Source organism: Andrena cerasifolii, chromosome 2 (assembly GCF_050908995.1).
Source record: "Andrena cerasifolii isolate SP2316 chromosome 2, iyAndCera1_principal, whole genome shotgun sequence".
Lineage (NCBI taxonomy): Eukaryota > Metazoa > Arthropoda > Insecta > Hymenoptera > Andrenidae > Andrena > Andrena cerasifolii.
In genome coordinates, this window is record NC_135119.1 from 3,527,036 (window position 1) to 3,553,891 (window position 26,856).

The following is a 26,856-nucleotide window of genomic DNA, read 5'->3' on the forward strand; positions in this document are numbered from 1 at the left end:
ACAAGGACAGCGAGTAGAAAAAGTGGGAGCGAATGAGGAATAATGAACGACAGTCGAATATGAAAATGACTCAATATGATCCAAATCACATCGTGTTTGGTCTTATTTTTATCAGAAACCTCATTAATATGTTAAAAATATTTTCATAAGAATAAAACCAAAATTGTAAACATTTAATTTGTCTTTAAATGCCAGACGTTGGCTTCTTACAAAGTATCCGCCGCACAGTGGTAAAAAATCGAGAAACCTGCCCAAAACATGAAGGTGAGCTTTGATTTGTACAAAAATAAGTATACTAAGGTTTTCGAGGTCGCTGATTACGAATCTGAAGTCAAAATTGCAAGAAACAAAATTGCGCACCCAATATGGCGGACGCGCATATCAGAAAAACATCAGATTTGGTCTAAACTTCGTATCCTGAAGTTTTCGAGGTCGCTGATTACGAATTTGAGGTCAAAATTGCAAAAAAAACAAAATGGCGGACTCAAAATGACGGACGTGTATATCAGAAACACATCAGATTTGGTCTAAATATGGTATCAGCAACCAACAGCCAAATCCTGCTTCATCTATGAAACTGAATGGAGTAGTTCGATTAAATATACGTATATTTGATGAAAATCGAATATAGAAAAATGGGATTGGTTTTTTAAAGAAAAAAAGTTTTTTTTCTTCATGAATTTTTCTCAAAATCTTTTCAAAAATTTGTCAACACAAGTTTGCAGCGCTTATTACACCATTCAACTTTTGTTTGAAATATGTTTTTCTGTCTGTTGCACTTTAGGAGTTATACACAAAAAAGTGGGAGTGCCTATTTGACTTTGAGCGTAGTTTTCACACGCTTTCACACAATTTTTTCAGACTCTCTACACTTGTGTGAACAAGTTCTAAGAAGCCCCAAGGTGGAACAAATTGGAAATTTTTTTAGAGGCCGTTAAAGTACAAAGACTGTAAGTTTAGACCAAATCGGATGTTTTTCTGATTTGCGCATCCACCATATTGGGTGCGCCATTTTATTTTTTACAATTTTGACTTCGGATTCGTAATCAGCGACCTCGAAAACCGTAGTATACTTAGTTTTGCACAAATCAAAGGTCACCTTCATGTTTTGGGCAGGTTTTCTCGATTTTTGACCACTGTGCGCCGGCACGCTGGCTCGTGTCTCATTTCACGGTTGCTCTGTTTTGACTCGTGTCGCCTTTCACACTTAACTGGTTCCGAGGGAGATCCCCCAGTTGGTGAGGCGAGGTGGCGATCATATAACGAATATGTCTGGCGCACTATAACGAATACTTACTGTACACGTATGCATTATGCATAATGGACAGCTCATACGTGCACGAAACGCACTCTCTGGCGCGGTTAGTATAAGTTGTTTATCGTGAATGCATAGCAATGAGGTCCATTTCTCTGTTAGTCTCACAATATAATACAATCGACTTATAAATAAAATATGTTGAATGATATGTAATTATAAATGTTTTAAAACAACTTGCTTAAACTTTATTATGGTTAACACCATCACTTCTTTTCATCGATTTAAAATAACTCGTACATGTAGACAAACCAATACATAGCATAATATGACAGACTAATAAACGACAAACAGATTTAGATTAACCGCGCGGTAAAGTGTAAATTCGCGGCTGGCTGTCCCGTACAGTGACAGCGTAGTGGCGGACGGCTCAAGCGTTGCGATGAGATTAATGTGTACATATTTAGCTCGAAGCTTCCGAATACGTCACCAATTTTTTAACAATTTATTTCGATTCTAGAAACTCATGGTTGAATTTGAAATATGTGGCAATGCAAACCAGCTTGAACTACTCTGCAGGCAATATAATAATATTTCAGGAAAATCCTTCGCATATTTTTCTGAACTAAAAAATGGCCAACACATGAAAAATCATAAGAACACAGATTCACAAATATTAATGAAAATCTTCAAGAAGGAAACATAAGAAAACAATAAAGAACTCATCGTTAAAAATGCAAAGTACAAAACTTCCAGAACAATTCAAAATTATTTACAAATGTTGCTTTCCACTTTATATTAGTTACGACGTCTTTAATGTCTTTCGTTTGGTACTCGATATAGATGGTATCACTTTTACAGAGCTCTTTCTCAAGGTAACCGGATTACAAAAATGGAGACCGGGAATGGAAAACAGGACTTACCCTCGAATCCCTGATTGTCATGAATCTCCCGAGGTGGTCCAGTCATATCTTGGCCCTCCAAAACTGCCAAAAGGCACTGGTGTATGCAAATGTACTGTTGTTCCGTTTGAACCATCCAAACGCGTTCCTTCCTCATCGCCCAAACTATCCCAAAGATGTCGACGTATTTGGACATCAAGATTTGCTGGAGTATTCTGTCCAACGTGATGAAAGTGCCGCTACGACCCACCCCAGCACTACAATGGACGACTATCGGCCTCTGATCGGGCCGGACCCTTTCTCTGAAAGCTCGCACGAATCGTGCAAGCGTCTGAGGTGGACTGGGTACACCGAAGTCTGGCCATGTCGTGAAATGGAAATGTTGAATAACTCTTTTGACGTCCCCCTATTGGAAATCATTGTTGAGCAATGTTAAGTACATTGTGAGAACAGTTGTTGAAATTCAATACGTATACTAGGGATAGAATAACTCACAGGGACTTGTGTTATTAAATTGCTGTTAAAATTCTACTTGGAATACCTTAAATAGGCTGCAGTTTCTACTTTTGTAAATTAAACTGCATAATCCCGGCTCATAAACAAATGGACGTTTTATACAAGATATTCAGGAAGTCTTTTACGCCTTAGAATGGAATATGTGAGCACATAAAATAAATAGAAGTTCTATGTGTAGGTACACAAATTCGTATTAAATTTGGAATAAATATATAAATATTAGTATGCTCAAAGAAGGACTGTAATGTTACAAAAGTAACGCTTTAGTATTACGAAGTTAATAGAAAAGATCCATGAATCTGATTCCAAAATAATGTTTATAGCAGTAATATTAATCTTAAATTTTAAATGTTAGAAGCAATACTTTTTTGCAGTAGGAGTTTCATTTCAGTGGTTGTTTTAATACAGAATGTAGTGGTGTTTTCATAATCAGAGGTAAACGGGACCCAAAAAGGGGTCGAATTATCGCGAAGTCGGATCAAGCGAAACCTATACATCACGAGCAGAGATGGGCAAAATTTTTATTTAAATACAAATTTCGAATAACGAATGAAGGTTAAAAAAATTATTCATGTGTCGAATAAAGTTGACTCGGATTTTCGAACATTGAATAACGAATAAAGTTACAGTAATTTTTATTTCATCCGTTATTTAAATAATTTTTTATTTAGTTAATGCCCAAGTCTGCTCGCGAGCAATCGATATCGAAAAAAAACTTGACGAAACAGAAAACTGGGATTATCAACGTCACAAAGATGATAGCATCTTACGAAATACCTAGTATCTGAAAAGAGTAACTGATAGTAACTGAACTATACATATAAAGAAAACCGCACCCCAGATTCGTTTTTGTGGTCCTTAAAAAATATTTAATGTTATTTTTTTAAATAATCGGTGGAACGTAAATTACTTACTCTGCACAACATGAACTCCGTAATACTCCAGTCAGGATAGTGCGCCTCATTCAATATCGTGACACAAATATCCCCGTAGTAGACTGGTAGAGTATCCACTGGCCAATAACGATCACATTTTTCTCTGCCCTTTTCAATACACCTTGTCAACATTACGATCGCCCTGCTGTTACTCTCCCAGACCATTCTCCAGAAATCATCGCGTGTCGAATGCAGAGGACCTTGAGTAACGATAAATTCCCTTGGAGAATTGTGCCCCTACCATAAAAGATATATGAACCTTAGAGACATTAAACTGTAGGTGAATGTTTATCATACCCTATTAAAAGGGACTATATTATTTTTTCAGTTTTCATACACTAAACCAAAGATTAGAATAACTAACATTAAGGGAACAAAAAGAGAATAAATTGTAAAAGAAAATACAGTTGTTCAAATTTTACTAATCAGAACTGTATTATCATAGACGAGGTATAGGATAGACCTATCACCTAATGGATGTTTGTGTCGCCACCCAAACTGTGTTACCGACCCATAATTTAAGGTCTGAATGTAGTGGCATCTGCTCATGAAGAGCGTCCAACTCAGCAACTACTCTGAAATGTGTTGAAATGCTGAAAGGTGTGTGCGTGCTTGTATACGTGTGACTTGTTTGGAGTTGGAGTTTGACCTATGTCAAACTGGGGTAGGCTTTTGCTACGCTATGCTTTGACTCGGTTTGTCAACGACTCACGCGGATTTCTCTCAGAAAATCCATTTCGGGGATTAAGACACTATGGCGCTCAAAAATGGTATTTCTTCAAAGGTTCAGTGAAGTGTGTGCACGTCATAGTGCATAGTATCACGTGAATTCTCAATTCGCGCATCAATTTCATCCATTACGATGCCATCTACGATGGTATTGCATGCTCGTGCGTGCTCTGCTATTATTCGAAATTATCTCGATCGGCACCAACTCATTAAGTCTTTTCTTAGTTTCCTTCCAAGCTGACCACACCATTGCTAACATAACGTGGTTGATTGTTTCAGCTTTCAGATTCAGCCCTTTGCGGGAGAAGAGACTTAATAAGATAATACCTACACTTTAAAAAAAAAACTAGTGAAAAGTAATAGTGATAGTGATAGTGCGAAGTGTTAGAGAAATAAGACATCTAAGGAAGCCTAGATTAATTTATTATAGTATGAAGTATTTAAGGCCCCATGTAAAATTGCCAAGTAGTCACTATATCATTAGCTTTGTTGCTAGATTGTTGGCTTCTCATACATGAGGAGGTCACCGCTGCTTCCCTTTCCGGAAGCAAGCGACTGAGCATGGAATCGGTATGGGTGGATTAGTTTCGTTCCCTGCTGTTCTTGTCGAAAGGGAAAAGTTACGGGCGCAGGGTATGTACCTCTTGGTACACTGCCTGCGTAAGTCACCCAGTCCGATACCCAATCTCCGCGTTAGACGGCTTGAGTCAGGTCAAATGTTTGCTCCTAACGAGTCACATCGGAGCAACAGGAATCGTCTGGTAGGCGCCGAGCGCTTTTCCCTTTCAACTCGGACAGCAAGGTGGTAGGAACTGCGCCATCGAATACTCCTTTCATGCTCACCCGTTGTCTTTCCTTCTTTGCTGAGTTTATTTTAATCGAGTGATTGCATGAGTTCCCTAGTTCTAAACCGAAGACATCGATTGAACTTTGTTTCCATCTCTCTCTTTGGTTTGATAGGCTAAGGGTTTCATGTACAGGAAGACCGATGGAACTTTGATTCCATCTATCTCTCTGCGGGTCTCAAAACGCAGCAGCCTCCTCGTGGTGAGACCTGGTAATCGGTGAGAACGGAGACGATGGCTGCGATTCTCAAATTTTCTAGTCGGATATAAGAATTTCTTTAACTTGCAATACTATGGTAGAATGTAAGAATAATATATGTAACTTGAAATGTTGTTCGATTGTGCCTACCGAATCCCAGAACACGAGTACAGTGTTAAGATAGAAGGATAAGTGCAAGTTGGAATATTTCAGCGAGATACTGGAACTGATGGGTTTTTGACAATTTTTAAAGTCCTCTCTGCTTCAGCACCTTATTGAAATATACCAAGTTACAATTCCTTGGCAAGGTATTCCACGTTACATCATAAAAGCATGTCTTTCACAAAGACTGTTGTTGCTTATATAATTTTTTTTGTTAAATAAATTTGTTTTGCGTTAAATAAACCCGAATAGGACAGCAAGGTTAAAAGGCGTATGTGTTCTTGTTTTGTTGTGATCCTTCTCTTTCTCGGTCGTTGCACGGAATATGTTTATAAAACAATCTTCAAATTGTTACTCTAAAAGAATCATTTGTATATCGCGGGGTTAGAATGACCTAGTTTTACACTTCTTGAATTCTAATTCCTACCACGCGTAGCGTTACAATCTGTTTCGAGACTTCACCGGTAACGTTGCATGCGACACTAAAATGGCAAGGGGGTCCTAGGACCCCTCAAACCGGTGACAGAAAACTGCATTGGTTGATAGGTCTATCCTATACCTCGTCTGTGGTATTATTTTTCAGTAATACACTTAATATTTTACACATTACTTAATGACAGTAATATTATTCATAAGCTTAGAAATTTAAGCATTTCTACATTGTAAACGTTTTAAGGAAACAATGTAAGCTGGAAACGCAAGTAATCGATGACCGCCATAGGAGTTAACACGCGTTAACACTTTGAGTGGCCTCGGCGTGTTTTCACGTCCAAGGATTTTCATCCTGTTCAAGTCTTTCTGTTCAAATCGTTCAGTAAATTCTCGTTATAAGCTCATTTCGACTATGCGTTGTAAGCTCGGTCGCTATCCCCAAAATTTCTTGGAATCCTTCGTTCGAAAGTGAGAGTCACTCGCGCAATGCTCTCATTGGCGGCTCAGAATAGCCGACGCTATGCGTTGTAAGCTCGCCGCCAGGCTCCCGAGCGTGGAGCCTATAACGAGAATTAACTGTATTCTTCGAGAATCGTCGAACTCGAAGAGTCGCTTTGAAAACAAATCAAGCTCGAATTTTGGTTTGCACTTGGTCGCCAGAGTGACTTCTAATAATGAAAATATTAATTTCTACATCCTCTACAAAAACTTCATGAAAATGTTACCAGTGGATTGGCGAGATTCTCCTAACGAGAATGTCTACAGAAGTCTATGGAAATGCAGAAGTGATTTAAAGTACATACAATTAAAAATCATTTTCATCCAAAATCAATTCCTCCATTGGTAGTATTATCACGAAGATCTAGTGACAAATGTAGAAATTGAAATTTTCATTAATGTTGGCAAAACCTCAGGACCGACTTGAAACGATATTTGGCAAAACTTTGCAGCACTCAAAGTGTTAAGTATTCGATTAAAAAAAGTATAAGCATTGAAACGTACAGGAACGTAATTGGCGTTGATGTAATCCGATCCCTCCTCATCATCCACAGGTTGGAGCTTAAATCTACTGTGGTCGTAGGGCAAAATATTTGTGAAACGATTCTTTGGTCTGTTACACGGTAAGTCCGCCGCTGTGCACGGCTGGTCTCTTCCAACATGTTTCAATTCTTCGAATTCCTCCGAGAAACGAAAGTCTGAATCCGCAGACATGGTGCGGTAATGTTCGGCAAAGTCCTCGATTTTAATCGGTCGACTATAAATAGAAAGTATAACAGATCAGTCACTACCGTTAATCGTGCCTGAAATATGTATCTACCTGTCTGTTGAATTTTATTTCGATAAGGACCAGAAAATATATTACCTATGTCTTTATTGATACACAAAATACATTAACTAATATTGTATTAAATTGTTTTCCTTTTTTACCGATTTTATTTATTTATATCAACTTCTTTAAGATTGATGTAACAGCCTAACTACGAATGATAATATTGTAAACGGAAAGCTATATTTGAAATGAAATCATAGCAGTTTGTTAAGAGCATTGCAAAATTTGATTTCTGTTAAACGTGTTGCTGCCATTTGTAGAAACATTTGCAATCAATATGTATGTCTACATATATTAATACAGTATTTCCTTGTTAGCGACTCGTTGGTCGGGACCGGCGTTGAGCCCTTATCGTGAACAGAGCCCTAATTCCGAGTATTCGTTTCTCGCTTCTTTCTGGCCGAAGGGGGGAGCGACATGGAACACTGCGTGCGCGGCAAGCGTGCGCGATGGTCGCAAGCGCTTACCGTGAGCACGAAACGCTTCGCAAAATCATGACGCAGGCCCGGCTCAAGTCTTTTTTGCGCCCTAGGCGAACTTGTCAAATTGCGCCCTTTATTATAATACAATTAATTGAGTTTATTGATGACCTTACTCTGAATTTTTATTCGTAGTTTAAAACAGTTGTGGTACAATTTGTAATATTTTATTTTAAAGTATATTTTCATCAATACCAGCAATGAAAGTCGACAAGAGGTGCAAAATGGTATTTTCATTGCTGGTATTGTTGAAAATATACTTTAAAATAAAATATTACAAATTGTACCGCAACTGTTTTAAACTACAAATAAAAATTCAGAGTAAGTTCATCAATAAACTCAAATAAATGTATTATACTAAAGGGCACAAAAAAGACTTGAGTCGGGCCTGCGTCCAGATTCTGCGAAGCGGTTATCGTGCCCACGGTAAGCGCTTGCGACCAACGCGCACTCCCGTCGCGCACGCAAAGGACAGAGTGTCAGGCGTCCGAAAGACGGAGCGAGACAAAACATCAACGCGTCGTCTGCCTCGTACCGTCCTCGCTCGCTTTCAGTGCCTCTCGCTCGCTCTCGTTCCATCTCGCTCTCGCCTTTGCCGGACAAGAGTGAGACAGAAGTGGTGCGGATAGCGAAAAGTCCGTATCGTGTACAACAAACCGAGCCCATAACGAGGAAATACTGTATTTATGGTTTGGGAACTTGGAATGTTTCTGTAAATAGACAAAATATGTAATCCATAATCTCCAGTAATGAAATGTTTGCTCAAAATTAATTAACGAACCCTTATCGGAGAATTATTGCTACATAAAGTATTTTTTTGTTTCTTCTTATGTAATAATTTACCTGGTGTCGATCACGCTATCTGGTAAGGACAAATTGTCGGTTGTTCGTGTTTCAGTTGTTTTACGACCTTGACTTCTTCTTCTTCTAACCAGCAAACCGATACCCAATAAAGCCAGCAAAAGCACTATCGGAACCGTGACTCCAACTATGATGGCCGTGTTGTCCTTATCTACTTAAACATGTACATACAATTAGCTTGAAATCAAACATTTTGCTCGTAAAATGGTTTCGACTTAAACTACGGGACTTTGATTTCTATGTAGAAGCAAGCATTTCGAAGGATTCTCAGGAACATATAATTATAATTTCTTTTTGTACAATCTATTAGCATTATGATACACTACAAACAATTTTGTATTATGCACTCGTCGACATAATTAGAGAAATATCTACTTAAGTATATCAATTATTCGCAGAGAACATCTATTTAGTGTCTGACGCCAATTTTAATAAAACCTTGCAGATTTTTCAAAAATGAAATGTAAGCGACCAGTAGTTTTCTATCGGTAGCTGTAACGACTAATTTGAATAATAAAACTGCTCCTTTTCACTCTTGTGATATTCTGGGAACTATTGGGGATAGAAGAAACTTTCTTTAAATAAATGTTTCGCGGTCTGAAGAGAAATAACGTGAAGAAACAGCTCATGTTATTAACTATAGAAATGTTGATATTTGAAACAAAATTGGTGCCAAAAATAGGAGTGGGTCTTTTTTAAATTCATTGTTTAATTTAAAAAAGGTATACGCATTAGTAAAAAAATTAAACAATGAATTTAAAAAAGACCCGCTCCTATTTTTGGCACCAATTTTGTTTAAATTATCAACATTTCTATAAAGTTAATAACATGAGCTGTTTCTAAGTAGAATTTACAAACGAAAATAATCGTTTTCGACTTTCATATTTTATGTATATTGAAAATGAACGACACAGAGTCATAAAGTTAAAAAATAAAAGCAGCGGAAATGATTTTCTTGAGTCTCTTCTTCACTTTGCTTGTTAGAATCCAGATCGTTTTATTTTCTGTGAAAATATTTGAAAACATTTGTCTCGAACATTGTTGTTTCTGTTTAATAGTCTCTAGGTACATAGTATCAGAAAAATGGAACGTTGAGATTTGTATTCCATAAGCTTGAATAAGTTGGGATAAACAAATGTGTGCCGGTGATTATGAAAGTGGTATAAGTGCAAAACCCTCAAAAATGGAGATTTCTTTTATTTTATGTTATTTTGATTTACATTTCAATATTATGAAAAAATTGCTGTCAAGTAAGCAATGACATGATAATGAGCCGCAACAGTTTCACGTTCATTTTGATAGTGGTGTTAAGTCATTTGTCCTCTGTGACTAATTTGTGAAGAAAGAAAATAATTACATATTTATGTATTATGTATTAACCTTAGATTTGGGGCAAGAAAAGAAAAAAAGAAAGAAAACGTGAAATATACATAGTTATGCTGAGAATATAAGGAAAATTAAGAGAAATAGTGGTAAAGAATACATTACCAAAAATGCTAAAGTTGTCAGTGGCAAAGTATTTGAAAATAAAAATTGCTTTTGTTAAAAAAAATGTTGGAATTTATTAAGTTGCGAAGATGGAAAGCTACATTTGAGCACTTTTAGAATCTGAGAGACATTCAAAGGATTAAAAAACACATTTTCCGTACAAGTTACTCATAAAATTTTACGCTGATAAATATATTTGACATTAGAAAAGCATGTATTTTATGAAACATTTTGTTCAATAATGGAAAAATATTTTTTAACACGCACAAACGCAACCATCTAAATATCTCGAAACAAAAAATACATGGCTTGAATACACCACTTTCATAATCAGCAGCACATATCTGCTTCTCGCATATGGTTGTCTGCAATGTTTTACTTTATATTTCGTAAGGCGTCTAATATCTAACAAACTTTAAAATTACGTGTATTTTAAAAGAGTTTGAAAATTTAGAATAAAAAAATCGTTAAAATTTTAAGGAAAAGTATTTGACAGAAGCTTGTAATCACAGTTTTTACGTATTTCTAACAAAAAAGGAGGAGAATCGCGTCGCACATGATCAAACAATTAATTTTGCATTTTAATTTACTTAAATCAATAATAATTTGTACCTTTTTCCTTTTCAATGTACAAACTTATTGTCTTACCTGCCAGCAGCAATCCTTGGGCAGACATGCACATAAAATAATGAGGCATGAATTTAACAACCTTCTTATAGCTAGGGATCATCGCGTGATCATTCCAATCTTTTGAAATTTTCTATTATATGAGCTTGAGAAAGAACCACTGATTAAAATGGAATAAAATTGTACTGAAGTCATTAAAAATTTGGTTTCAGTCTTTGCTATTAATCATATGCACAGGGGCGGCTTTAGCATACTTGGCACCCCGGACAAGATTATCATGGCGCCCCTCCAAGGGCACGAAAATTAATTAGCAGAACGGATGTAAATGAATAAACGTATACAGCGGCGCCCCTACAGATTTAGCACCCCGGCCGGTCTCCCTGCCTGCCCCCCACCCCCCTTAAAGCCGGCCCTGCATATGTATATAAATACACTGGAAGTACTGTAATAATAACTTGACAACAAGTTTAATAACAATCAGTAATCTGTGATCGACATCGTGGTATACCCTTCGAAATTAATATAAACACGACATGTACATAACTTTTTCTTTATTAAAATATTTGCACCCAATTTCTACTTTAAATAAAAATTCATTAGAAATTTTGGAGCATGTAAGAATTTCGTGACATCAATGTTACTTAAGCGGGGAGGTCTACCTAGAAATTTTCGAGAAATCGATTTTTCGATTTTTATATTTTTTTTAAGCAGAACATTTTGAAAATATGAAAAAAAAATGAAAAATATTTATTTATCTGGTACGCGACTAATAGGTCTTTGCTTACAACCACACGATTCGCTGTCGCGGACGCTATTAAAATGGGCGACAGAGTGGCGTGAATAACTCTCACGGAAAAGATAATTTAAAGTACAACGCTCTTTTCATTTTGAAGATAGAACCGTCGGAACAACTTATCCCCGGTCTCCCCTACTCGAGACTTGGCAGGCAAATATCGATGCTTCAACTTTGCACAGCCGACTAATTTAGACAGATAATTTCATATACCTATTATCTAAAAAAATTTTCAATTTTCAATTTTGTATGATCCTGCACCGAGCTAGCTACGGTTGTCACCGCAAAGCGACTAAGAAAAGGACGTGGCAGGCATCGCTTATAACTCACAAACGTTTCAATACTTTTTACCACAAAAAATACTGAAATATCCGTAAGATGTACTCTTTCCCATAGACTAATATTTAATAGTAAAAGTATATCGGTTTTTCGAGAAAAAATTCCCAAAGAAACATGTTCTTTTGACCGTTCTAGGTAGGCCTCCGCCCTTAGAGATTAGGAGAATTGCAGAAGTTTCTTCTAAAATGACACAGCGGCGGCAACACAGAAATGGATCAACAATATGCAGAAGTTTAAGGTGCAAATAGACAACTAAATATTTAAATATTGCAAGAAACAAAATACGAATATATAAGTTCAAATTAATATCGTAATTTTGAAATCATTTTAATAGATTAAAAAATTTTGTACTAATATTTTATTCGAAAACACTTAACTAATTAACTGTAACAGTTCAACAATGGAGTAATTGCAAATCTGACGCTTGTTCCTATATAATTATTCAAATGAATATTAAACGGTTGTGAAGAAAGCAGAATTGAAGAGTTGTTTAAAGTTAGCGTTTCACGTGGTTGTTCTCACCTGTTTGAATTGGAAAACTGTAACTGGTGTCCGTGAATTTATCCGGGGCGGTGAATGCTCGAACTTTGACTTTGTAGGTGGAACCAGATTTCAGGGGCCCATTGCAGTATCCATTCTTATTGTCGCAATTTTCGCCACCAATTGTGAAGTCCTCCACGGATCCATTTTTGAAGGGATAGTAAGGATCCATCACCTGCGCATAAAACATAAAACATTTCATCAAGTAAACGGATGAAAGCATTGTTAACAACTGCAAAATCTTTATCGTTTGATTTAGAATATGACATCGATATATTTAAAAAAATCGTCCACGAGATATACACTACTAGAAACATTTATTGCACCACCCAAAAATCCACGACGTGTGTAAAATTTTAATAGCTGAGACATTCCACGCGAAATCGGACACTTTTTGGAGTAACATTTTGGATGTGGCTGAAATTTGAATATGTTGTAGTCTTTAGGGATATATAAACATATCTCGAATGATTTTTGACAATTTTGAAAAATGTCGATTTTACAGCTGTTTGAAGGTAAGTGCTAACTTTTTTTCAATAAATTATAACTATGGAAGTAGTAAACGGATGGAGATGAGGTTTACGGTGATTTGTAGAAAAGACATTGAAGTTTTAAGAAAAAATTATTTCAGTATCAGAAACAATTTTTTTAACCATTTTTGTGCAATTATTTTAAACAAATGCAGTTTTTTAACAACGGGCGCGATTTGGAAAAATCTGAAGAAAAATAGAATATAGTTCTATCCTTCCCCTTCATGGTCTAATTGTCAAAAATATGGGCATTTTAAAATGCGCGTTACGCGGTTCTGTAACGCTGAGCGGCAGTGTATCGCGCGCCGCAGTTGACAACCACTGTCGACGCCGCACGTTTTGCCAAATTATTTCGCTTCTGTATTGAACACAAAACGTGACTTATAACCTCTGTTTATGCTTTCCGATGGAAAAATGTCTGTTGCGTCGCGTGGAGTAGTCAGATTTTCTCGTAGACCCTTAGTTTTCAAAATATATAGCAAGATATCTGCAAAAATTGGTGCATTTCGGGTGTCCTTTCCCCTTTGATCGTTGTTTAAACATATTTAAATGCTTATAATTCAATCATAACTTATATCGTTGTATTCACTAGGTTTCATAGAATAATTTGACAGACAATGCAATCGAATAACTATTATCGTTTGAACACAAAAGATGTTCAAAGTCGAAAATTTGCATTTTTTTTTCAAAATCGAATTTCTCGAAAACTGAGGGTGATGGCGATAAACGGTTTACGAATTCGTTTTCAGCGCACAAAAATCTATAAGAAAAATCTATAAGAACCTATACTGAATGTTACAGAACAGAAAAAAAGTTCAATTTTGTTGGACAGTGTAATGAAAGCTTAAACGTCTATTTTTTCTACCAGATTTTTATAAGAGCACCAGCAATGGATGGGCGATATTTTCCTGATGAAAGTGAGCCCAAATATGTATAGTATACACCCTTATTCAGGGTACATTTAATCATACATATACATAATGTAGGTTTAGCTCGAATCACTTCAGAATTTAATGAACAAATTGTACATCATGTATGATTCAAATTAGGCCAAATGAGGTCCGGTTTAGGCTTATTTTCATCAAGAGCATCTTGTCAACCCATTGCTGATACGTTTATGAAGATCTGATGCAGAATACATATATCGTTTGCACTTACTATCAGTTCGATTAATAATTTCTTATATCCGATTAGTACGTCGTCAGTTGCATTTCAAATTAGAATTACTAGGAACTGAATCACTTTCTGATGAAACAGGAATGTATCTTAGCAGCAATAATAAGAATCACATCGTAATACCTATATACTTTTTTACACATCCATCGAGCTTATCCTTGAACATGCACACGAAGCCGCGCAAATACTTTAACGCGTTTATTTTCATTAGGATTACATGATATATGTACTATGGTCGTAAAATGTTTCCCGTCATAAGAAAATTACTCATCAGAAACTTTTAATAAGGCGTACAGGAAGTAACTACGTACCTACTTGGCGTTTAAGTGACTGATGTTGTATTCATTCACAAAATGATAATTTTAAATATTTTTTACTACGCATATTATTATTTTTTGTTTCTAGTACATTTAAGGGGGTCTTCTAGTGTAACGAAGCAGTTTCATTGCGTTTTTTCGGAATTTTTTATGAGGAGCTTGTAAAAGTTATTGCTACCCAGTTTATTTCTACATACTTAGCTATATTTCGATTACATTTTCAATTTTTTTTAGCACGAAAAGATTAAAATTAACTCAAGTGGACCACTTTGTAGTTGCTTTTGAAAAAAAGCGGTGTTCATACGGTGGCCACTATTGGACGGTTTCTGATCATCTGAAACAAAAAATTCAGAAGGATTCCTAATCTGTATGTCCTTGGCTATAACCGGTACCAGAATGGAAGAAAGATATTGAAAATTTAAAAAATGACAGCACTTTGAAGATTGAGTTTCGATTTTCGTCTTTTTGAGGCTGTCAGAATGAAAAAAATTAAACAATTTTCAATATCTTTCTTTCATTCTAGTACCGGCTATAGCCAAGGACATACAGATAAGGAATCCATTTGAATTTTTTGTGTCAGATGATCAGAAACCGCCCAATAGTGGCCACCGTATGAACACCATTTTTTCCAAGAGCAACTACAAAGTGGTCCACTTGCGTTAATTTTAATCTTTTCGTGCTAAAAAAAAATTGAAAATGTAATCGAAATATAGCTAAGTATGTAGAAATAAACCGGGTAGCAATAACTTTTACCAGCTCCTCATAAAAAATTCCTAAAGAACGCAAAGAAAATGCTGCGTTACACTAGAAGACCCCCTTAATTTCCCTATAGATGAATTATTGGAGTCTACCATCAATTTAGCGAATTAACAGTAGTAATATTCTATAGAAAAGAAGCTTTATCATTCGTCACCTGTGTAAACAATCTCCCAGCTTTGGAAATCATGTTCTCTAGAATATTCATGGTCCAATTTAGTAAACATATCAACGCCTACGCACATGTAAGTACGTTTACATTAAAGAAACTGAAGGAATATATGTGCTGAAAGCTATCCCATATTTAGCACAGTGCGGGCAACCGTTGCAGTTGGCCTGGTGCCATTTATAGTTACCATTCACAAGGTAAGTAATGGTCACAAGATATTTTAATTCAATTGTCCACTAACTTCCACGATCTTTCGTTAAAAAAATCTTATAACTTCTACCCAAAACACATACACGATCACATGAAACTCTACAGCAAATCACATGTTCCACATCATGATGCCCACTTCAAGAACAACTTCTTACATGCACGTGTCCGTACTTCGTTTATTTATCACAATCTTTGCACACTTGCCGCTTTATTCAATTAGAATAGCAATTGTAATATTAAACGTTACGATTTCATAATTATTTTTATATGGCACAAGGACGCTGACAGATTGGTCTCTAAACGGATCACTGTTAAGATAGCTGGGTATTGGCGACTGCTTGCACTGAGGACACCTAGGATCACGCGCATTCTGCGATCAACTATTGCGTCTGGATTACACGTAATGTAACAATTGCGAGAACGTGATTGCTTATGCGTAGTCTCGAGTGCACGTATTTCTCCGCTGTTTGCGTTACTCGCCCGTGGTCGTGCAAGTTAACGAGTCACTCTGCGAAATACACTGCATTAATTAGTTTACATCTCTATTGCAATATCGTTCGCGTGCCAGTGACAAGTTGCACTTGATTACTCGATTAGCGAATAAAACATTTCACTGTAAACAATTGTGTTATTTTTTGTCTTGATACCAACACTCATAATAAAGTATTTCAGATTAAATAGCAGGAAGGAATGTTGGGATATTGATGACTAAAATATTTTACTGGTTCAACGGTATTTAAACTTTTCGTTAATTATTTTTATTCCGTAACAGGTACTTTATTTCAGTTACTCTTTGTTATTTATTTCCAAAAAATTGCGAATTGGTTATAGAAAAATAATAACAAAAATGTGAACGTCATATTAATTATAGTTAATTGACTTTTATAGTAACATAAGAGTAGGTATGTACTTTTCATAGAAGATGTAAAATTCAATTCTTCTTTGCAGCAATTTATAAGTATAGGTACTGATTTATAGCCCAGTAAACAAACTGACCGCAGTATGCCAGCAGATTGGCAACAGATTCGAGTAGATCTTGCGTTAGATTCGGGGCCTACTATGTCCGCATTTAAGGGGAGGTTCCGGTCTAGAGCCCCCAAAAATAGGTGATCTTTCGGAATTAATTAAAGGAAAACTACTGTATATAATTTAATGGGACGTTTTGCATTGTATTAAGGATATCTTATATTATAGAAATATATTTTTTGTTTTATAATTAATTATTACAGACGGCAGTGGGGAGTCGTTAAAGTCAAGGCGTCAAAAAATTGATCAAAATCGGTGGGACCTGTATCCTCAAAAGTTATTATCCGATTCGACTCAAACTTTTCTTATTTTAAAGAATATACTTCTGGCTAGGGTGGGGAGGGCAAAAAAATTTTAAAAATGATATTTTTTTTAGAAAATAACGACACTTGAAGTTTAAAATCACTTTTTCCCTATATTTCTCATCCTTCCAACGCCTTTGAAAATTATAAATTTTCAGTTTTTTGTATTTTTTCTGGTGCCCCCCCCCCCCCTCGCCAGAAGTATATTCTTCAAAGTAAAAAAAGTTTCAGTCGAATCGGATAATAATTTTTGGAGATACAGCGCCCACCGTTTTGAGAACACTGTTTCGAGAAAAACGCGTTTAAAGTTTTACGTGAGTGCCGAGTGGCCGGGTGTTGCCCATGCATTAGCCTCTACTCAAATGCCTATAACTTCGGGAATTTTACAAATTTCAACAAATCCTTTTAAACGCGTATTCCTAAAAGACTGAACATTTGAAAAATGAAATAAAAAAATTGACTTTCAGACCAGAACCTCCCCTTAACTATGGTTCTGTGGTCAGATCCTGGTGTCAGGATCTGACAGCTGATTGGCGGCAGATACCGAGTAGATCCTGCTGCCTATTTGCCCCCAAATCGCGTTGCACAGAATCTGATCGATTTCTGCCATTAAATTGTATCAGCAGACCCTGCCCCGCCAATCTGCTCGCAGGTTAAGGCAGCACAATCTGTTGGCTTTCTGCTGTCAGTCTGCTTTAATCATCGAATATAGCAAATCCTGTATCAAATCTGTAGTCTTTCTGTCACAAATATTTGTACTCAGGCGTTGAACAAAATCTGCAAGACGGACGTGGCTGACTGTGAGGTAACCCATTTTTTTATCTCATCGAAGAATGACAATATATGCTCGTTTAATGTGTCACAGCAGTAGAATTTATTACTTTATCTGCGTTTTGTTTTTCTAATCTCATAAATCATTCAAAACAAGGGGATATCTTGCATATGAAGAATGAGTTACATATCAGAGCTGTACTGTGTGATATGTATCACCAATGAAACAAATACATGTGTAGGAATAGGTTTTCTAATTCCTATGTTTTCGGGAGCCACAAAAAAAAGGAGAGGGCATCGGGTGATGGGATCCGAACCCACGATCTTCCGGATCCTTTGCGTTCTGACCAGCCGCACAGTGGTACATAATGACATTTTTTGTTCAAATCACCCTACAGGTCGTAATTTTTCAGAAAATTTGGCCATTCCTTTTTGAAATTCTTCGCAATTAAATTCTCTATCGATCTGTCTGGACAATATTTTGAATTTCGTTGCTAATTTTTGTATATTTAATTTTTATATTCAACTTCGAAAATCTGACTTTAAATTTGGAACAGGCGGCCAGAAAAGCCCACAGATACTGATCTTCGAGAAGTGCTGTACAATTCGCTAAATATAAAAAAATTATCAACGAAATTCAAAATTTCGGCCGGGCAGATCGATAGAGAATTTCATTGCGAAGAATTTAAAAAAAAATCCCGAATATACAGCAAAACAACCTTAAAGTTTTGAAAAGATTCGCTTTATATTTGTCGAGGAAATAATTCTTAAAAAATCGCCGTGTTTCCAGCGTTCTAAACCAGGTTCCCCCTTAAGCGGCAGTGTGTAGAAAATGACGGATATCAGACTCTCACCTGATACGGGGGCCAGATGCTGTATGCCTGGACATCTCTCCAGCTGGGCATTTCTAGACCAGATGCATTTTTACTGTCATCCTCGGCCACGATGATCGTATAAGACGTCACTGCGCCGTTCTGTTCACTGAAGTAGTTCTTTCTGAAGCGAATCTGAATTGTCGTGCTGCTTCTGCAAACTTCTGTCGGCACTACTTGAGTGGGTGGTTTTGGCGGTGCCAGAATTGGCATTTTTTGCTTCCAAACTGCTTCGGGCCCAAAACCAATCTTTGTCTGGGCTTGGATGCGAAATATGTACGTCTTTCCTGGTATAAGAAACTTGATGACGCCGCGGTACTCGCCTGGTCCGAAGTCTTGCGTCTGAGTGTGGGCCGATCCCTAATGGCAGTAGATGAAGGCATCGTGTCAATTTAGGCTGGCCTTATTTATGCAATATAATTACGATAATTTTTTAAATATTCTTTCTCTAATATATTGCTTTCAGTTTTGACCATTGATACCATTACGAATTTGATCTTTAATTTCACTGACAGGGAGCTTTTTCTATTCAGAAAGCTTTAAAGATTCTATTTTTACGTGACGTATACAGGCTGAGTCATTTAACTCTCCCACTTTAAATTACTTGTAAAATTAAACTACAATTAACCACCTTTTGAATTGAGGGGGCAAACAAAAGAGTAATTACTAGATTGTACCACTCCTCCCTCCCTTGATACGATACAACTTTTGTGTGAAACATTTTTTCATATTAGAGACAGCTTATAATTTAAAGTGGTAGAGTTAGGTGACTCACATTGTATAAAGCGAGGTGTGGCACGCACATGAGTCACAATCACTTTGATGTTAATTGGCATTCGTAAGTAGAAGAGCCATATTTGTCTCGAAGTTACAAATTTCAGTGGAAATTGCAGATTCGTTCGGTCACTGAATTTCGTAATTAAACAGATGGGTCTAGATAAATAGGGTACTGTTTGAAACAAGAAGGAGAAGACTTGGCTGAAGAGCTTAGAAGAATTACACAGGGTGAGTCATAAATGCATGTCAATACTTCAGGGTGTGAATCTAGACACTAAAATAAAAAACGTCATATGAACCTGCATCCCTAGTAGCATTTCTGGTTGGCCCACAGTATCGCCAAGTTGGGAATTAGTTGGCCATCAAAATGCCAACACTAAACGCTGCTAGGGATACCTTAGTTTTTGAGTTAAGGATGATTAAAGAATATGTTCTTTAATTAATCAACCCATTAGACGTTCAAGTATTTGTAATGCTCAAGGCAAGTGAATAATATGCGCGATCTGCGAGAAAGGATACAAAATGGATCTGAGACTACTGGAAGAATTTCTGGTATTTTCCAGCGAGTGCGGAACTCAATACGCTACGGCAGCGAAGTCCAGGTGGGCGGTCCGAGGACGCTAGCATTCATAGCGTCTTCTACGTGCTGCGTGGAAGGGGGTGCTCGAAGCCAACGAAGCGGTGGGCATGCAACGGATAGGGAAAACTTTAGTAATGCGCGTGTAGGCTCGTACCCTTAAGGTGAAATTCCACGGCGCGTGGCTCGCTAACTCGCGCTCACCAAGCCGTCTCGCCGAACCTGGGCGAGCCGAGCCGACTCGCCGAGCACGCGCCGTGGAACTTCACCTTTAGGTGGCATGCCCGCCGCATCATTGGCTTCGAGCACCCCCTTCCACGCAGCACGAAGACGCTATGAATGCTAGCGCTCTCGGACCGCCCACCTGGACTTCGCTGCGCTACGGCGTGCAGTACGTTGGAATGTTTTCTGTAATCATTCATAACTCAAAAACTAAGGTATGTAGGACATATGTTCATACGACGTTTTTACTTATATTATTGTGTAGATTTACCCCCTGAAGTATTGGCATGAATTTATGAATCACCCTCTATACAACATAGAGATCTAAAAGCAGTTTGTTGCCTTACTAGCCGATGAAGTAGTTAAATTATGCAATTTCCTAATAATCCTACCTACTATCGCCAGAATAATATGCATTTTAAATTATTTGAAGATGATGGAACAGTATAACTAACTCAAATCCTCTGAAGTAAAATACATTGAAATTACCAAAAAAAGTCTGCTTAGACTTACGTCCAGCCCATATGTGATCGTGTACTTCGTGATGATACCATTCTGCTCTTGGCTAGGTAGAGACCACTCAAAGCTGATGTCACTTGGCTGGATGTCTGTAGGATGAAACTTTTCCACCTTGCCGGGATAGGACTCACTAGTGGTGAAGCTAGCGCTCAGAGGGTTTGACACTCTGAGATAAGAGGATGCTGTGCCAGAACGTACCACCAGTGTGAAAGTGTAATTTCTATGAGGCTTTAAGTCGGATATGGTTATTAGATGGACTGACGTAATGTTCTGAATTAGATTTCCGTCTGTGTTTATGTATTGCACTTCGAAGGCGTCGTGCTGCCCGCGCGGGATATCCCAAGTTAGTGTGATTCTTGTGTCATTGATGTCTATCGCCTGAATAGCTGTAATTGGCTCAGGATCTGAAACCAAGTTTCACGGTGGATTGTAATTATTAACTCCCATTCAGGACTAAACTTAAGGTTCGTAACCTATTTGTGGGGAATTGAGTTTTGTCTGCTTTGTTTGATTATGCAAGGATTAAGCCGGGAATCCACCGGGTAGCTGAGCTAAGCTATGTGATGCTATGTTATGCTATGCTATGTTTTAAAGAAATTAGCTTCAATACATTACTATGGAACCGTTTCCACCAAAAGCTACGTTAAAACATAGCATCGCATAGCATAGCTTAGCTTCCCGGTGGATTACCAGCTTTATGGTTTATCTCTATGCGAACTATGCGAAGGTGGATAGGTACTAAATAGTAAAATTTCGTCAAACAAAATTTATTTCATTTGTACAATCTAATCATACAAGATGTTCTAAAGATGATATTATTTGATTTTAAAACTCAAAAATTAAGAAAATTGTTTAATTTATGTAGAATAAGCATCTTATTTGCAAGGTGCAACTAGTTCCTCTAAGGTTTAATGAAGGATTTAATATGAATACTATTTACGAGATATGTTTGTGTCTCATTAACATTAAATTAATTAAATACCTCTGTATATTCGAAGAACTCTAAGAAATGTTCGATGCTATTAAATGATATAAGCCTTTTAGTAGTAAATATTATTATTAAAAAGGAATATTATAAAATTATTATTCAAAATCATTCATTTCGTATTATTAATTACAGTATGCTATAAATAACATCCTGTAATATAAATATATACTACTTCTTGGAACGTGTTGCGTCGGAATGGTTTGTATTCTTATTTGTTGAATAAATCCTGATCAACTTTATCACAATTTTATACACGCGTGTCGGGAAAACAAGATATACGGATGATTGTCTTGTTGAAAATATTCGATTAAGCAAAACTTTATGACTTGTGTTTGTCAGAAATGGTAACACAACTAAAAAATATTACAAAATCAATTCTTCGAGTGAGAATTTAAAATACATAATTTAAAAATATGATCCACTATTTAAATGCTTTCACTAGTATATTATACTATAGCAGATAAAAGGAAACCATCTTTAAATATGAATACATTAGGTAGGACACCATATTCTTTTCATAACATAAGGCGAAAGTTCATCACGTTTCCATAAAATTAGCACTTTTATGTGATAAACTCATAAGATACCAAATCTGATAAGCCACAAAAAAAAATCCCGTACTATCTAACTAATAAATCACAAGATACAGATTATAAGCTGGTGTAATAAAAACTTTACAGGAAACAATTCGATTGGAAAATCCAGATACAATATTAATTTGAAGTAACTTATATAAAAATTAAAAAAATTGTGCTTGACAAACACTTTATTATCTTTCCAGTTTCACTTGTTAATTACATTTTAATACACGACGTAGAGCACCACAAGCTGCAAGGCTGGTTCTAAAAGAAGATATACCACGTTCTTAAGTGGAATTTCATAGGAATGCGTACTGTCTTAATGTACGCTTTAAAAACATTGACATAAGCCACGCGACAGGGTAAAATTTATGAAGGTAAAATTATGGAGGTAAAAAACGTATGATTCCCAGAACCATACACTACTATAAACCGATAACTCAATTTGTATGGGATAGAAAGTGAAAATTATATCAACATAACGCTTAACTGTGAATAATGTCAAATTAACACTTTGAGCGACGCATGGTTGGGGGAAATATCATTTCAAGTTTTGCCAGAAAATGTTATCTAGTTTGCGCTGCGTTTTGAACTAGAACTGTTACAAGATATAATAATATTCGAATATTCGGAATACCAGAGAATTTGAATTCGAGATTCGAAAATTCGAATACTTAGGAGTATCTGGAGTAATCTAAATATGAAATATTTGTTTGCACTTCATCGTGAAATTCATTTCAAATTGGCTTCTAGAATTATTTGTTTTTCAAAAAGTACCTACTTTGGGCATTATTTCAATAGTTTCGAGGAAATATTGGGGAAGATGCCGCAAAGCTCGGCGCAGATGGCGCCACTAGCGCATGTACTGCGGTTTTGCATGAGTGCGCATGTGAGAATGGATTGGGCGCGAATTTTTCAATTGTGGAATGTATGAAATTGGTAGTTACATATAAATGTTTTATAACACACCGATAACAAGTGGCACGTGTGCTGGTGGCGTCACGGGTGGGAAAAAGTTGCAATCATCTTCCCCAAAAACAATCTTTCTCGAACAATATTTTATTTAAATACTAATTATTTACTCTTTGCAATAAATTATTCCTTGTATTTATTCGAATAATTCATCCTCATTTATATGAATAATTTGTTCGAATAACGATTGTAAAATAATTAGAATAATAATACTAATAACTGATGGTTGTTTTCGTTTAAAAATTTATAAATTAATAAAAAATTAATCAAGTTTAAAATGTATCGTCTGAAAAACAAATGATTCTAAAGGCCAATATGAGAAAATTTCACGATTAAGTGTGAGAAAATATTTCATGTTCAGATTCCTGTTCGGTACAATCCGAAATTCGATCACTCCGAATATTCGAATACTCCTAATTATTCGAATATTCGAAGACATGATTCGTATTCGAATATTCGAAGACATGATTCGTATTCGAATATTCGAAGACATGATTCGTATTCGAATATTCGAAGACATGATTCGTATTCGAATATTCGAAGACATGATTCGTATTCGAATATTCGAAGACATGATTCGTATTCGAATATTCGAAGACATGATTCGTATTCGAATATTCGAAGACATGATTCGTATTCGAATATTCGAAGACATGATTCGTATTCGAATATTCGAAGACATGATTCGTATTCGAAATTATTCGAAATATTCAAATACTTAAAGCTCTATTTTGAACACATGCCCGATACTAATAAAAATTGATCATCTATATTTTTGAATAGATGTGCTAGCTTTTTCGTTCAAAATGAGTCCAAATATGCCCTCATACACACAATATTTCATTGCGGCTACTTCAAATGAATTTTGAATTCCGTAGGCCAATAATTGAACATACTACATGTATTTATGTACCCTGATAGCCAGATCTGAGCAGCAGAATCTGACATCAGAACCGTAGTCGTCTATGTCCGCAGATGGGTGCGTTCTGAGGTGCAGAGCCTGATGTCAGATCCGCAGCAGATTCTGCCGTCTGCTACGGTTCTGGCGTCAGACTCTGCGCTCTCATGCCAGAGCCAGACCCTGCTACCAATCTGATGTCAGACTGGAGACAGATGGTTATCAGGGTAAGTACATCATCTGTGTTTGACAATAGTACGAGTGAGATCGTGTTTGGACTCATTTTTATCAGAAGAATCTCGCCAATCTATAGTTGATACTACTATGAAACTCTCGGAAAAGTACTTTCGGTACTTTAAAAAAAAAACTACACGTTAAAACACAACAACGACCTGCACAGGATGGAAATCCCACGGCGTGAAGATACGCCAACGTCGTTCAAAGCATTAATAAGAAACTTCTATATACCGAAATATATAACTTATAATTTATGCTTGAAATATTCTTATCTCCTGCTCCAGTTAATACCAAACTAATAAACGATACGCGGTTTTACCATTTCTCTGCTATCAACAGCTTTTGTGCTCATGTACCCAGGGGATTTTCACCGTGAATCGTTATTCTTCCATAGCCAATACTCACAAAGTCGATCCTGCCTAAGTAGAGGTCTGCTCTCCACGTTATCGCTGACAGTCCAAACAGTCACGTTGTAGAGTTTACCGGGTGTTAGGCCGGTGAAGGTGACCTTAGTGTCGGTGTCGTCGACCAGTCGCTCTTTCGTCGTGTTGCTTTCATCGCTAATCCGGAACCGATACAAATCGAACTTGGACGACTTGGGTGTCCGTGTGTACCTCAACGTCAGAGCATCCGGCTGTTCTCGATCGACCACCACAACGACCTCCGATTGGATCAGTGGCACTGGATTTGACAGACTCGTGTTTGTTGGGTCGTGATCTTTTCTTAAGTAACTTTAGTCACCGTGTTCCCTATCCAAGCTGACTTTACAGTAACCATTTTCTTTATATATTGTCTGAACCATAAATTGAGAAACGTACGGAAGGAAACAGGAGGTTCAAAGGACACAATTCACGCGATGTGAATACTGCTGTGATCTCATCAACTGCTTTTACTATCAGAACTCTGTGCTATACTCATTACGTTTCGTTTCAAATACACAATATTTATTATTTATGCAGTATGTACTGTAATAAAATTTTAAGACTCGATCTGAACGATGATCGCATAATAGGCTAGAATTAAGTGGGACTGACAGTAAGCTATGCATTGCTTCACAAGATGCAGTAAAGTGAGCTTCGGTGTACGACTTGTATACGTATAATGCAAATAGGTTTTACGTATGACAAATGCGTCCAGTAAATCAGAAATTAAGTGACTCTGGTAATATTGGATTAGTGCTGAATTCAAATTCTTTCACAAGTGTTAGCACTCATGCATAGGCGCAATTCGTTAATAAAACAGATAAGTAGTCGATTCAAAACGAAAAACGCTGTTGTTTGTAATGTGTGACAATTTTCAACAAAGCTTGTGATTCAACTTACTTGTCCTGGTTGTCAGATTGGTGACATCGCTGACCAAGCCGTACGACAATGTGTAGATCGTAAAGGAGTATTGAACACCTGGTATAAGGTCGTTCACGAGAACCTTCTGAATGCTATTTTCATCGAACGGGGTGCTGGATGCATCGTTGCTCTCCGTAACATTTTTCGAACGTACATCGTCGGGGTTATCTACTGGCCACCATTTTACCACGTAGGTTTCAATTCTACCCTCTGGCCTCGGCCACTCCAATGTCACGTTTGTGGAGTCGATAATCGGAGTGATGTTCAGCACTGAATTTGGACCTAAAAGAATTTATACAGTATAAACGAAACAAAATAAGTATAAATGAAGATATTTGAATAGATAGTTTCTTTTTTAATACAGTTTTTTATTATCGCGTGCGGACTGAAGAATTCGATTCTTTTTCATGTTTACAAGCAATAAAATTGTACCACTGTAAAATCTCTATTCGGTTTCCAAGATGTAATTGTCAGGTTTACAAGAACACAGTTCGACAAAATTTGACTTTTTTCGGACTTGTAACATTCAACGGCCGTTTCTTATAGGTTTTCGTTCGCTGAAAACGAACCCGCAAACCGTTTCTCACCATCACCCTCAGGTTTTGAGAAATTCCATTTTGAAAAAAAAATGCAAATTTTCAACTTTGAACATCTTTAGTGTCGAAACAGTAATAGTTATTCGGTAGCTTATTCCGCCAAATTATTCTATAAACCCTCCCGAATACAGCGATATAAATTATTGTGCATTATGAACATTTAAATATGTTTAAATAACGATCAAAGGGAAAAGAACACCCGAAATGCACTCATTTTTGCAGATATCTTTCAATTTATTTCCAAAACTAAGGGTCTAGGAGAAAATCTGACTACTCCACGTGATGCAGCAGAAAATTTTCCTTTGGAAAGCATCAACAAAAGTGGTAAGTCACGTTTTGTTTTCAATACACAAGCGAAATAGTTTGGTAAAACGTGCGGCGTGTATCGCGCGCCGCAGTTGACAACCACTGTCGACGCCGCACGTTTTGCCAAACTATTTCGCTTCTGTATTGAAAACGAAACGTGACTTACCACTTCTGTTGATGCTTTCCAAAGGAAAAATGTCTGCTGCATCGCGTGGAGTAGTCAGATTTTCTCCTAGACCCTTATTTTTGCAGATATCTTTCAATTTATTTCCAAAATTGAGT

At 36.8% G+C, this 26,856-nt stretch overlaps 1 protein-coding gene and 1 long non-coding RNA gene across 7 annotated transcripts in view; one reads left to right on the forward strand and one right to left on the reverse strand.

Moving 5' to 3' along the window:
* The window catches only part of LOC143378569 (uncharacterized), a 123,903-nt gene that overhangs the window by 83,784 nt on the left and 13,263 nt on the right, over nt 1-26,856 (forward strand). The window lies entirely within an intron of this gene.
* Nucleotides 1-26,856, reverse strand: part of Ptp10d (Protein tyrosine phosphatase 10D) — a 135,463-nt gene that overhangs the window by 3,102 nt on the left and 105,505 nt on the right. For 4 of the 6 annotated variants that reach the window (XM_076830230.1, XM_076830228.1, XM_076830227.1 and 1 more), the window contains 9 exons: nt 25,652-25,954; nt 24,735-25,010; nt 20,627-21,060; nt 18,544-18,921; nt 12,415-12,607; nt 8,628-8,796; nt 6,978-7,230; nt 3,588-3,845; nt 2,179-2,563 (listed from right to left, as the gene is read on the reverse strand). In XM_076830230.1, coding sequence (XP_076686345.1) covers nt 2,179-2,563; nt 3,588-3,845; nt 6,978-7,230; nt 8,628-8,796; nt 12,415-12,607; nt 18,544-18,921; nt 20,627-21,060; nt 24,735-25,010; nt 25,652-25,954 — 2,649 coding nt within the window. The remainder of the gene's footprint in view (nt 1-2,178; nt 2,564-3,587; nt 3,846-6,977; nt 7,231-8,627; nt 8,797-12,414; nt 12,608-18,543; nt 18,922-20,626; nt 21,061-24,734; nt 25,011-25,651; nt 25,955-26,856) is intronic. The other 2 variants (XM_076830231.1, XM_076830233.1) reach the window with 2 other exon arrangements.